This window comes from Erithacus rubecula, assembly GCF_903797595.1.
Source record: "Erithacus rubecula genome assembly, chromosome: 6".
NCBI lineage: Eukaryota > Metazoa > Chordata > Aves > Passeriformes > Muscicapidae > Erithacus > Erithacus rubecula.
The window spans coordinates 21,282,249-21,296,979 of record NC_136688.1 but is presented as its reverse complement, the minus strand read 5'-3'; the positions used below and the strand labels follow the sequence as shown (position 1 = coordinate 21,296,979).

General features: G+C 41.4%; 1 protein-coding gene across 3 annotated transcripts in view; it reads right to left on the bottom strand.

The window, feature by feature from the left end:
- EXT2 (exostosin glycosyltransferase 2) overlaps positions 1-13,365 on the bottom strand; it is a 72,839-nt gene extending 59,474 nt beyond the window's left edge. Inside the window, exons 1-6 of one of the 3 annotated variants that reach the window (XM_079308482.1) lie at positions 13,236-13,360; positions 12,747-12,856; positions 11,036-11,595; positions 10,813-10,902; positions 5,968-6,084; positions 2,491-2,686 (exon numbers count right to left, since the gene is read on the bottom strand). In XM_079308482.1, coding sequence (XP_079164608.1) covers positions 2,491-2,686; positions 5,968-6,084; positions 10,813-10,902; positions 11,036-11,571 — 939 coding nt within the window. In that variant the 5' untranslated portion in view covers positions 11,572-11,595; positions 12,747-12,856; positions 13,236-13,360. Of the gene's footprint in view, positions 1-2,490; positions 2,687-5,967; positions 6,085-10,812; positions 10,903-11,035; positions 11,596-11,997; positions 12,016-12,746; positions 12,857-13,235 lie in introns of those variants that run through there. The other 2 variants (XM_079308483.1, XM_079308484.1) reach the window with 2 other exon arrangements.
- Between the last annotated feature and the right edge of the window lie 1,366 nt (positions 13,366-14,731).

Below are 14,731 nucleotides of genomic sequence, written 5' to 3'. Positions count from 1 at the left end.
GATTTGCACTTTGCAGAAGAGGACATTTCCTACAAAAGAACAGGCAAAGAAAGGGTATTGATATGACAGCAATGTTGTACTGTTGGAAAAACAAACCACTCCACCCACAGGTAGCATTACAGTCCAAAAAGATGTATAATTTAAGAAATCTGAAGGATTCACTTACTCTTCACAGTAAAAAAATACCTCAGAAAGAGCAGGGTTCAGTCTTGGGCGATGCACTTTTAGTGGTAAAGGATGATTACTTACCTTGAAAGTATAATCTACAAGGAAGGATTGCCTCTATCAATGCTACTTATTCTGAAGAACTGAGAGCAGGAAGAAGGGAGCTTCAAAGATAAAAGAAGTTGCCACAAAAAAGAATATAATCCATTTACTCATGTCCACAACACAGAAGTCAAAATGCCACGAGCTTAACCTACTGTAAATAGGGTTTCTTGACTGTGTGCAGTCACCCTGTATTTAGGGACTTTAGTTTTCACTGCCACTGAGAAATCTTGCAGCAGATTAAAGATTGTAAAATAAATGCTGGTGGAGTTCAGATACACAACAGGGAAAAATCCCAAGTTAAAATTATCCCTAAGTTTAAGAAAGAAACACTATAAAATTGATACCAGGGTTCCCACAGATAAGAAAACATTTTTCCAGCTTGTGTTCCATGGCCCAAAGAAAAGGAGCCAGAAGGCTCAGCAGGGGAGCAAAACATCAAGATGGAACTAGGAAATACAAGGTTTTGCTGGCTCTTCACTTATTTCCTGATCCAATTGTAAGACCTGTGTTCATACCCATAGAGTACTAAGAGCCTTGAAAATCTCATCCAAGAAAGGGCTGCAAACAGGAAGTATTAACAACCCAGAAGTCCAAGAGTCTGTCTAGTAGGACATCTGTAAAGGCAGTGCTGGAAAGGATGAACTGTGATCCAATTCCCCCTTCCCCCACTCTTAGACAAGAAGAGAAGGAAAAGAAGGGTGTGGGGAATGGAAGGAGCTGAGAGAATGAACACACATTTTAACCATTGACTCACTAGATCACACAGTGGCAGGTGGAAGAGACTAGTAAGGTCTGGGAGAGAAAAAAAAGAAAAAAAAAAAAGCCCAGATGTGGACACACATGCTCATCTGCCCAGATAACCATTTTTCCTGTCTAGACAAAGGTTACTATAAATACATCTCCTCACATCACCACTGTTATCAGCCAGACATTCCAAAGGGAAATGCAGGGGAAAGTATTTTAACAATCTCTGCATGTGCCAGCTCTCTTCTGAGTTATAAAATCATATATAGCAAGATATAGATATAGATTCCCTGACTTGCTATCCTTTAGCAATTCAGTCTATATTTAAAGAAATAAAGCAAACAAGTTTTTATTACTCAAAGTTTAGGACTCATGATGGTCCTTTCCTCCCTCTCCTCCTCCCCCACATGGAATTTTAAACATATTTCCTACAAAACATAACAGGAGGGGTGGAAACTTTGCCTTTCCTGAGCTTGTTTGTTATTTTACCATCACTTGCTGAAGTTCAAAGACAGATTATATGCTGGTGGCCACAGACAGTGGCCTATGGCATAACTCACTTCACCACACTGCATGCCAAAGCACCTCTGCTAGTGAATTGCCAAGAGACACAGGGGTCTGAGAACACTATCTAGTTTTATCTTCACTGACACATCAAAAGGCCTCTGGAAGTTGGGCCAAGGCCATGAAACACATTTCACCTAGCTGTTTTCATAGCTGCATGCTGACAAGCCTTCTAGCTTCTGTCATATCTACACAGATAGTTTTGCACAATTTAACTACTAAACTGCATACAAAAAATGTAATCTGACTAACACCTCTCCTTAAATGTAACACTCTTTTTTGTGGCCCAAATATAAGAGCATAAGCTCTTTAAAGTTAATTTTAACCTTTTATCCAATTGACAAAGCCATCTTCAGTTTCAAGCTTCATCTAGCAAGGCCCAGACTGCCATATCTGAAAAATCAATTCCAAATTCATTCCTGCTGAAAGCCCTTATGCCAGCTACTTTGGAAGGTGCAAATTCTAATGTTCCTCTCCAGTTTTAAAGCCAGCAGCTTCATCTGCCTCCAAGTTTTTTCTCTCATTCCTCCAGTTTATCATCCCATTGCTGCTGGATTTGGCAGTATCTTTGTGTAATTTTTTTTAAGTTTACATGACACTGCCTCATGTTACTAAACCACCACGACCAGTCTCATCTAAGCATAGTCTGCATATAAGTTTGAGTACATAGTTTTTGGCCCTCTTAGAAATAAGGATAAGTACTCATGGATGTAATACTCAATACTATTGAGAATATATCCTCAATACTCAGGATATAATACTCAAGCTAACATTACAAATTATGTAGTTTTAAAACATATCCAGCACATTAATTAAATATAAGGAAGTACCCTCCCACTGCTAAACAGGAACAGAATCACAGCTAAGACAGACACTGCTGGGAAGAGAAGTCTGCAGGAGAGACAGCCTTACCTGAAGCACTTGAGGATAATCAAAGACTTGATTCTTGTAGCAGCGTTTGCGAACAGCAGGGACCCCATCTGACAGGTTTGTGCATTTGTCCAGGACCAGCACTGATTCCCCATTCTCAGCCTGAAGAGCTTCCAACTCCAAGCGGTATTCGGGGTGCAGAGCCATTTGAGATGACAGGATGAAATACCTGCGAGGACTGAAAAGCACAGCCAGGTTACCTGACAGCACTGCAAGTTTACTTCCAAGATGCTCAGAAGACATTTCCTTCCATCCTGGAAAAGCAGAGCAAGATGAACTAAATGTGGATATGCTGCCAAGACTATATTTTGAGACAAGGCTGGAAAGGATAATGATGAAATATAATTAGATCTGGGATAGTAAGTTCAACATTATTTACAATTCTGAATAAATATGTACTTGATAAGAGTGCTTATTACTTTACAATAGGCACTTGCATTATAACTTCTATTATAAACTTAAATAAACAACATTTAGCTGCATTTTAAATCACCCTGCTACTGATGCCAGGATTGTTTGTGCTTTTGTTTGTGTGCTAAAACAAAGTAGATAGGACACTGAGTGCTTCTAGTTTCTCCTCCCATATATGTTCTCATGAATTTTAATTGAAAAATGATGCTGAACTGACAACTCAGTATTTAGTATTTAGCTTATTTAGTCTCGATATGGTGATGGCAGCAATAGAACAAGTTCGCCTTTTTAACTGTGATTCAGTTCTGTCCCTTGGGGCAATATAGAGACAACATTTCCAAGGAAAAGCTGAAGGTCCATATGGTGTATGTTATCCCATACACTCTCAACTCCTACCGTGCTCCAAAACCATGAATATTTAAAACGTGCTGAACATTTCAAATACTGACGTGTTTAAAAACACAAAGTAACACTGGAGGTAAACCACACAAGAATACAAGTTCAAATTAGGTGCTGGCTGCTTACAAAAGTTATACTAATACTGGAAAATAGCATGTCATGTAATTGTTATACTCATCTACTTGGATTTCCTTTTAAAACAGGTCAGCTAAAGTCAGACTGCTCCACCACTCCCCAGTGAAAGGAACACACATAGTGAGTGAGTGCCCTCGCTGCCAAAAGAACACAGGAAGCACAAGGCCTGCACTTAGGATTCCAGTTCTACTCCACGTGATGCTATCTTTAATTTACAGCTCTGAAAACACAACAACACACACACTTTATAAAGTCAGACCTCTCCTGCTGCTCTTCTCACCTCTTCTACTCATTTTCATGCTGGTCACTTTAGCTGCTCCAATTAACAGATGCATAGTATTTTTTTTAAACATTCTTTCTCACTAGTCTCCAGCTGCTACCAACTTGCTACCAGCAGAATTGGATTTTAAGCAATCCAATTAAAAAGGCAAGTATATCAAACCCCCTCAGTTCAGCTCTGTAAGAAGCCTTTAAAAAAGGAAACAATGATACAGATGAGTGATAATAAATGCATATAACCAGCTTTAAAAAATGCAGGTTTATTTGTGTATATGTTTAAAACAAATTTTGCCTTGAAACTGCCATCACTCTACGACACTCAAAATCCAGCTTATCAAACATTGCTACAGAAGAAAGTACACGCCATCTCCCAATAAATAACACGCTAAGACAGTGTGATGAAAAGGTTTATCTCAAGCAAGCCTGGATTCTGAGGGGCTTGTCCTCGCCCTCCAGCCTCCAGGCAAGGCTGGGAACCCGTCTCACCAGTAACGCTGACTGGCCACTGGATGGCACTCCGGACACCCGCCTGCCCAACACAATTGTCAAAAAAGCACTTTTGAGAAACGGAATCTCCAACACCTTAACTGAACACAAGAACACAAAATCAGAGTTTAGCTGACTACATGGACATGAACAATATTATTATTTCTCTATTTACAACTGGTTCTATACATGCTGGATCCCACCATCACATTCATGCTCTCTGGACAGAAACACAAAGCACTCTGTGTCAGAACGTAGAAACACTTGAGACCTATGAGCAATCAATTGGGATGCAACCAGATGCCACTTGCTGGCCTGGTCCAGGGGCATCACAAACAAGGACATAAAGAGTGTGAGCAAAGTAAAACACTGCTGCACAAGTTTGTCCTAATTCACTGCACTATTGTACTTGGAGCAGCCAAGAGCAACAGCAACAGCACTGCCCTTACCAGAAAAGACAACTGAACCCTAAGACCAATAACTTCTGTGTCCAACAGAGGCTGCACCATTTCAATCAGTTTTTGATTTTGAAAATTAATATTCTCTACAGAATGCAGTAAGAAGAAATAAACATAAAAGTTTCTGCATTTGTCAACTTGATCTTCACAATTTAAACCATAACAGGGATAAGATCTTGTTAAAGTGAAATTTTTTCAGCTGTGTAATTAGAAGGTTTATAAAATATAAAAAGAAGAGCCTTCCATAACCAGTTAAAACATGCCTTCCAGACTTCTACCTCATGTTCTGAAGACATGAACAGATAAGAGAAGCCACCAGGGTAGTTCACTTCAAGGACCAATTAGATGCTCTGAGAAAATCAGTGCATTATTTCCCAACTGTCTTGCTTTACTTCCAGCTGCAAGGTTCAGGGAGGGGAAGGTGGTGCTGTTTGTGTTTATGTCTTACTCCATTACTTTAAAAAAAACAAAACAAATAAAATCAGCATTCCAAGCTCTGGACATATGTATTCCCATAATCACACATACAAGTTTTCATCCTTCTTTTTCATGACAGGTCAGGTGCAAATGGTGGGTGTTACATCAAGCTGGTGACCTGTCAAAGTGGGGTTCCTCAGGGCTCCAGCTTAGGCCCTGAGCTCTTCCACATCTTCATAAACAACTTGGACACTGGACTGGAAGAGATACTACTAAGTTCACCAACAACAAAAAAAATGGGTGGAGCTGTTGGCTCCCTTGAAGGCAGAGAAGCCCTGCAGAGAGATCTCAACAAATCAAAGGGCTGGGCAATCACCAATGGTATGAAGTTTAACAAAATCCCAGGTTGCACCTGGGACAGGGCAAACCTGGATGTAAGGACAGACTGGGAAACGAGAGGCTGGAGAGCAGCCCTGTGGAAAGAGACCTGGGGGTCCTGGCCAGTGGCAAATTTAATATTAGTCAGTAGTTCTCCAGCAGCCAGGAGGGCCAACTGTGTCCTGGGGTACATCAGGCAGCTGGTCAAATGAGGGAATTACTCCCTGTCTGAGTCCTCTGCACAGTTTTGGGCACCATAATATAAGAAAAGTATAAAGCTATTAGAAGGAGCAGTTGACAATTGAACCAAGACCATTAGCACTAGAACCATCAGCATTGAAAGCATCATCCATTTTAATAGCAAAGCTGTTAAAAACAACTCTTACAAAATTACCTAAGCTCACCATAAAGTTAGTAGCTATATTTATATTTCACAATCACCACTATGAAACATGATATTGAATATACTTTGCCCAACTCATGGGAATTACTTTACCCTGGTCCTCTCTCTGGCAGATCTACTTCTCCTGACAATGGGCTGTAGACAGGAATACTGACATCGTAGCCTTGTCGGTAAGTCCAAGTGGAGAAGCCTCCACCAGCCAACAGAGCTCTGGAAAACACAAGAAAGGAAGTTTAAACTGAGGATGTGTAATATTCAAACTCCAGCAATTCACTGCTTGTCATTACCAGAATAAGAAGATGCATGCTCAAAGGTAAGCTTTTCCCTCAGCATTTGTCAGTGGCATGTTTTCTTCATGGTTTTAAGTTGACTTTAGTTTTTGTGATCTTGGTTTACTTTTAAATTTTATTTGGTCACCAACAGAGTGCTTACAATTGTGTATGATCACAGAGGAATGAATTAATAAAGGAAAATCTAATATATTGTTGTTATTGTTGCAATTTACAAGCTTACATATCCTAAAACAATTTTAATCTGGAGAAATACGTTCTGAATTTTTTATACTAGTTAAGATATTCCTTGATGCCTGTATTAAAATTAGCTATAGTACAACTTTCAAAGTGTTCAAGACAAGCTGTATTTCAGACAGAAATCATGGCACAGCAACAGTATTTTAGCACCTTACAGTGATTTTGCACTTCTCAGAATGGAAAATTAAATAATGTTATTTGCAACTGTATTTTCAAAGTTATCATACTAGTGGAATTAATTTCATTTTTATATTACACAAAAGCTCTATGAACAGAAAACATGAGAACAAGAAATCTGTATGTCATGACACTAAATTCCAAGAGTAGAGGTTGCCTGGGACACTATTTGCTAGAGAGCAAGGGAATAACCAAGGACTGATAAATTAAAATGCAATTCAACTTTCCAATAGGATGATCTGCATTGTGCCTTTTCCTAGATGGGACAACATTTTGTCACACAGAAATGCTTCAAGAAACAGAGGAGAACAATGTGTATAGAAGAAAACAGTATATCAATTCCAGAAAAAAAAGACATTTTGCTACTATCTCCTGTAACAAATCAAGCCTCTTTGAAATATGCTAATAGAGGACAACAGTTTTTTCGGTGCCATTTCATGTCCAGGTGGCATCAGGAACACATCATCCTAGTTCCAGAAGAAGCTCAGATTCAGCTTCTTTTGTGAGACTTCTCAAAGAGCTGATAAAACTTTCAGTCCTTTGTCACTCAGCAGAAGGGTGTGCTACACTTTTAGCTGCTTCTGGAATACTGGTTCTGCTTAAGGTATCATATTTCTCAATTCCACTTTGTATCCTTCTCTGTGGAAAGGAGCAAGACACAAATACATTACTAGACAGGGCACTATAGAAAGGATCTTGAGGAGCTGTACTCATTTTTGCAGTTATGATTACAGTGGAAAGCCTTACTATCACACTTCAGAGCAGACACAGGTCTTGTCAGTAATCAGAACACACAGGAACAAAACGTCAACATGAGACTGGAAGAGGCACCAACAATCCATTTGCTAATATTCTTGTTTTCAGATATCACTAAATGAAATCCTTAGTAAGGTGTTTGGACAAGCAGTTTCCCATAAATGTTAGACAATAGATTCTCATTAAACCAAATTATCACCCAAGATTTTTCCCAACAGAACAAGACACCCTGGATGAACACCAGTATGTTGTGCCTGTTCTAATTCCCATCAGATGCCCCACAGGATACTTCACTTCCTCCTCTGACCTGCAGCACAATTGTTCAGCATTTAAACACCATGATCACACTTTGCCATAAATGTGACTCTTCATTCAGAACACAAACTATGATAGGAGCAAAAATCAACTTGAGAACCAGATGATAAATTAAGTACATGCTGAGACTAGAATTTATGTTTCAAATAATTTCTAATTCCTTTCCAATGTCCCCCAAGCCCCTGCTTTTGGTGACACGATCAACGCTGCTACGACTAAGTTTCACCGTTGAAGCTGCGTGTTCTGTGTCTTATCCACGTTAATCCAGTTACAAGAAGAGAAAAAAATTGGCTTGGGTGTTACTGCTCTTGCACTTTATATCTCCCTTCTCCTTTTTTACACTCCCCCTCCCCAAACTGGGAAACCAGAAACAGATTGTTTTAATAGGATCCAGTGAAAACACGACAGCACCTCATCAGCCTTGAGAAAGCAGGTGTGTGTCATGCAGACTTTTACCTAAATAAACCCACAGGGAACCAACACCAGTTAAGTAACTCCACTTGGATTTTCACTGTACAATGCATTAAGAGAGTAGGAATATTAACTCCTAATGTACTCAAGACAAATAATCTTTAAATTGCACTGATCAGCAAGGAATGACTGTCCCTGAGCAACTTTTCACCACTTTTCAAATATTGATCCTTCTTTCTCTCCATGAAGTGCTCCAGCTGGCCTGTACTCTAAATGTTTCTGTCCAACTGCCATCTGCAGCTGCTTTCTGCCAAACTTCACAAGTCACTGAACTCAATTCACGGACTGAAACAGAAATAAATAAAAAGTATCTTAGTTCATAAATTCAATTCTACAGCACCAGAATACTTTTGCAAAAGAAATCCTTTCAACCTCATAATTGTACCAAATCCAACAGCACTAATTAACAGATAATATAGAGCTTATCTTTTAAGTTTTATGGCAGGAGATTACATATGTTATGGCAGCTAATACTAGCAACATAACCTCCATGCCCACAAGGCAAACTTTCACCTTTGAAATTTTGGAATAAAACACTTTTACACTCTCTTTGGAAATTGGATTTAAAGACTTAATAAACAAACAACCTCTTAGTGAAGTACCTTAGCCAAGAACTTTTCCAGATGTAAATTTATTATATAAGTGAACTCCCCCCTGTGTATAAGGTCTTACTTTACCTGGATCAATATTCTGCAGCAAATCATTAGAACACAAGTCTATTAAACCCAATGATCCACTACAGTTCAACTGTGTATGATCTCTCAGATATATTGACTGTAAAAGGCAGACCACACTCCCTGTGCAAACTTCACAAATATTACCTGTGTATTTCACAAGTGATCCACAACTCCCACAAATGCAGTCCTTCTGGAGCTGTCATGGTACAGTTCAGACAAGTCATTCAAAAACCAACTGCACTCTGCCAACACGCCTTTATTTTGCCCAGCAGCTTCTCACCCTGTGATGCTACAAACAACTGTCTTTCCCACTTGGTTAACATTCCTAACACCTTTAGACATTCTCAAATTAAGAAAACACACCCATATTGCTTGCTCTATTAGACATGAACTAAGAACTCAAAGGTCTCCAAAATCATACTGAAAGCTCATTCTGCATCACTCAGGCTGCTCCAGGACTAGGTCAACACTCCCAACTTCTTTCACAGGCCCTTTGCACCTGTGACCTGTAGCATAGGTTCTGTACATCAAACAGTCCAACTGTTGGCTGCCTACAAAAAGGAATTTCCACTTTTTTTTCTATCCCAAGAACAGTTACTGCCTCTCTTATGTATTACAGCTCGTGATCATACAGCTGTGGACTGAATCAGATTGGCTAACTACAACAGCTGAATGCTAAAAAAGACTTTAGTTTTTTACTTAAATTACCCAGTTTTCCATGTTAGCGTGACAAATACTTAGGAGAAACACCTACCAAAATAATAGGTTTCCTGCCTGCTAAGCCAAGGCATGAAAGGCCAAATGTAAGCAGAGATTCGAGATTAAAAAGTAAAATAAAAAAGTTCTACAGCATATCTACTACATTCAGTTAATAAATTCATTCTTTGATAGACACATGTACCCATAAATAAACATGCAGTCCATTTCACTGTCAAATGAAAATTCTCCTTAAGAATAAACCTAAGATAACAAATGCAAGTATTTACTAACAGATTAACACACTTGTTTATATGAGACTGATGTTTGACTGCCCTCTCCAGGCTAACCCATATATAACATATAACATATTTCATACAGAGAAGGAAAAAAATAAAGCCTTACTTCACAGTGATGTAATTACAATGAGCAAATTTACTCTTTAAACATCTGCAGAAAAAAAAATCTGTTCTGGTACTGGTAGATAAAAATTTTTACATTGTCTTTGCTGAAAAGAAGTCAAGATACACTTCACAGACAATCATTATAGCAAAGATCCCATATCTCAGGCAAGATTTTGTTAGTATTTGGCCGAATAAACTTAACTTTGACTTTCAAGAAAAGCACTGGTTACAATGGACCTAACTCGGCAGAACTAATCACTCACAGGCTGATGCATTAGAAACATTTTCAGTAACAGTATCTCCTTCCTCTAATTCCAATGTTCTTTGCCTTAAACCTCCTTTCCTCTTCAAAAATTAACAATCCTGCAAGTGAAATTTGAGCTCAGAATGTTTGCCTTTTAAGTTCCTGGCAAATATTTTTAAAGCACACTTGCCAGAGAATAATTAAGAGCATTTGTCCAATTACTAATAGTCTAATTATTAAGATAACAAAAACTACTGAAATTCAGCATAGTTTCGTTAAGGAGAGCAGCTGCTTTAAAATGCTCTTGAAGCACCTGACTTCTATTGGAAATTTCTAATTTGCATGAAAGGGGACATTTTGTAAAGCATTCATATTCAGCTACACACCAGATCAAGAATCTCCAAACTTAGAGCAAGTCCAAGAGTTAAAAGCAAACTGTCAGCCACATCCCTTACAAAATTAAGGATGGGGCTAAACTATCAGAGTTCAAAAGTAAACACCTCTTCTATACAAGGTTTTACTTTCATTTTTTGAGAAGCAAGCAAGTCATAGTCTAGCTCTGCAAAGGTTAAGGAGCACATCCTTTGCTATCAATTGCCCTTCTGAGCTTGTTGCTTCTTGAGTGGCATTTAAACCCAGACCCGTCCATCACACAGCACAACACATACCTATCTCTAGGAACATCTAGGGCAGTGTTATAATCTGGTGGCCCTCCAGGCAGCATATTGAAGAGCAAATGATTTGTGCCTCGATCCCACCTACAGCAAAAGAAGAAAGAAACTGCAATTAGAAAGGTGTTCTCTACACGTAGCCAAGTTCTGTCATTCTCTTAGCCTTACTTTTTCTCACTTTGTGTTCTTTCCCCTCACACACTGGAGGTTCAGCACGTACCTGGACAGCTGTGCCAAAGCCTGAGCTGTCTCTTTGATACGGAGGGTGTTCTGATTGAGCACATCTATGGAGGGCACAAAAAGGCAGGCCCGGTTGACATCGTCAGTGTAGAATTCACTGTCAGAGATGGCTGTCAGCAGCTCATTGTACTCCCTGGAAATGGTGTTGCTCACCAGCGTCCCATATTCATCCACATACTTTTTCAGTGAATAGATGTACACTTTGATTTTGTTCTTGGGGTTGAAGCCACATCTATAGACATCGAAGCAGGTGTGCATCCTGCAGCTGAGGTCTCCCCGCTCAGGAATGGGGCTATCAGCAGGAAGCTTGACCACAGGCACATCATGGACACTGCGTTTTTCAACAGTCCAGTCACTGGATGATTCAATGGAGTGAGGCCAGAACTGGAACATTCCTGTGGCAATTAGGCCAAGCAGAACTATGGAAAAAAGAGTGATGTAATAGATGCGATGCTTAGTTTTCATCCTTGGGATGAGGGCTGGACCCCGCGTGTTGTATTTGGCCGAGGCACACATAATGGCATCAATTATCTCTTGTTGCTACAAAATAGAGAGAGAGGTTTTAGGATGAACTCTAGAAGAGATACATAGTTACAATGCAGAGAAACATGCAGCTACTCCTTTCAGGGAAGGGTCTTGGCCTCAGCAGATCATAGATTTTCTTCACAGATGCTCCCTGAACACAGGATGCCAGCCAGGACTGCCACTTGGCAGCCAAGTGAGGCTGACCTGCTGGGCCTGGCTGTAAGGAAATGATGTGGGCCAATTAACAACCACAAGCCAGAAAAAGGCACAGCTTGGGCAGAGAGAGGGAGAAGAAATCTCAGACAGTGCAAAAATGGTGAGGCCCCATAGGTCCCACTACAACAAAGTGTATTCAGAGGGAATGCTAATAAAAACCCAAAATGCTTATCTACAGGAGAAAAAAAACAAACTAGATACCTGCAAAGGCCTTATAACAAGGCATCACACAAAACTTAGGACCATGATACTGTTTCTAAGGTAAAGGTGCTTCTAAACTGAATTTCATAGGAGCCCCACTATATGTGATTAGATTAGAATGATGGTAAACTACTTCTGGAAAGAAAAAAGGAATTAATTTGTCATCCTTGTCCATGTGTCTTGTGGGACATAAAAGTGTTTGATGAGCAGCCACATTGAGAAAAGCATTTAAATACTTCACTATAGCCTGAACTACAGTTAAAATGAAAAATATGACATAATATAAAATATCACAAACAACTTTGATATTTCTTACAAGCTCCTACACACAGAATTGTGGTTCCTGCAAAAGACATTTACATTAACTACAGACTGAAAAATTAGCAAGCAACAACTTCAGGTTTTGAACTAAAACTTTCATAATAAATAAATTCAACCTGAACTCCCCATAATGAGAGCTTTTTAAAAGTAGTAAGCATGTTTTCCAAAAACAGAATGTGAGCAGTATAATTATGTGTTTTCCTTTTGGATAAATGGGATGTTTTCTTGCTTTGTGAGCTATAAAGAAAGTCGGACATGTCAACAGTCCAGTAGACAACAAATATGAATAAAAGAAGTATCAATGAATGAAAGGAGCATTGATTTCATTACTAATCAAATGGTGTAACAAACTGAATCATGCTTATTTTGTGTTCTTTACAAAAGACTGCTAGGATGGGGTGGGTAATGCGTGACTTGACTGTACTTACACAAAGCAGCACTAAAATAATCTCAGATGCTAATAAGCATTCCACTTTTACCGGCTCTTCTCATCACTTTACATCCACAATCTCATTCTGGAGGAAGCTTCTAAAATCTCCTGTACAAGGCAATACACGTGTCACGCTGTTATCAGGACAGAAGCCACTCGGCAAATCTGTGCAGACCCGAGCCCGGCTGGAAGAGCCCTCAATGGAAGGTCTCTCTCCATGCATGGAAACGCTCTCTCTTACACGGCACACAACGCACTCGGGCACGGGACGGTGAGCACGGGAAGGAACGGGAGCGAGGGCAGCGGACAGAGAGGTGGCGCAAGGGCCGAGGGACGGGACGGGGACGGGGACGGGACGGGGACGGGACGGGGACGGGACGGGGACGGGCCGCCTTCCGAGCGACGCGGCGGGCCCAAGGCAGCCCGGAACCCGGTGCGCAGGAGCCGGGCCGCCGCCCCGCCGCTCTCCCGCCCGGCCCGCACTCACCTCTGCCCGCAGTCCCCGGGGCCGCTCCGCCGCGCCCCGCCCGCCCCGGCCGCTCCGCGCGGGCCCGCCCGCACCGCCGCCCCCGGCCCGGCCCGGCCGGTGCGCAGGCGCGGCCCCGGCCCCGCGCCGCAGCGCCGCCCCGCGGCGGGAGGGCGGGCGTGCGGCGGGAGCTGCTCGGGCGGGGCGGCGCGGACCGGGACCGCGCTCGTCTGCGAGCGCAGAACCTGCACCCATAAACCACCGCCACCCTGCCTTCCAACACACCTGCCTTCGTGCCTCGCTCTCCTCCAGTCCTGTGTGCCTTTCCAAGACCCTGTCGGGCTTTCTCATTGATCGAGGACCTTATGGTCACATGTCGCTTTCTGCTGGACCACACTACTACAGTGAGGAAATATCCCAAATCTACTCCTTCCCCAAACCCTTCACAAAAGTAACTGGAAGTAGTAACACTTCTTCTTACAGAAGACATTTTTTTTTTTGTTGCACAAAACTCCAGCCGTGTGGGAATCAGAGACACTCATTTCATTCCCAGAAATGGGAGCTGGCTTGATCTGTAGGCCAAATAAAACCCAAACACAAAACAAACAAAGTCGTCCCCCCCCCACAAAAAATAAAAATAAAATAAAAAAAAATAAAAAAAAAAATTAAACACCAAAAATCACTCAAGTAGCTAAGATCATAGAATGGCTTGAGTTGAAAGAGGCCATATTAAAGATCATCTGCTTCCAACCCCACTTCCATAGGCAGGGACACATTCCACCAGACCAGTTTGCTCCACTCCAACACAGTGGCCTTGTGCATTTTTAGGGATGGTACATTCCCAACTTCTCTGGGCCACCTGTGCCTCACCGCCCTCACAGTGAAGAATTTCTCCCTAATATGTGATGCAAACCTTCTTTCAGTTTCAAGCCGTTCCCCCTTATGCTGCCACTACATGTCTTTGTAAGAAGTCCCTCTCCAGCTTTCTTGCAGGCTCCCTCCAGGCTGCTCTAAGGTCCCTCCAGAGCTCCTCTTCTCTAGCTGGACAATCCCAAAATGCTGCAGCTGAACTGTGCACAGTGCAATGGAGACATTCCAGCAGCAGCAGTGTGGTGTCCCTGCATGTGACACCATCTTCTTTATCCTTCTCTGCTCTCCGGGCTGGAACTGCAGACTCTGACTACATTCAGTGCCACCCAGGTGGAAATAGGGCTGACTTTGTATCTCTCATCTGTAAACAATTTTCAGCTGTTAGGACTGTAACTGTTTCAACTGCTACAGTTTAACCAATAAAGTTTTCAACAGTATGTCCTGCCACAAAAAGTTCTCCTGCTGCAGCCCTTTCAGCCACCTGACCTCGGAGCCAGGAGCGTTTCTAGTCTCTCTGCCCCCTGGGATAAAATGCAGGCTAACTCTGCTTCCATCTTGTAATTCTTGGTGATTTAAAAGACTCTTACCATGTGTGTCTCATAGCAGTGTCAGCTTTTGCTGGCCGGAAATGTATTTTTCCTCTTTTC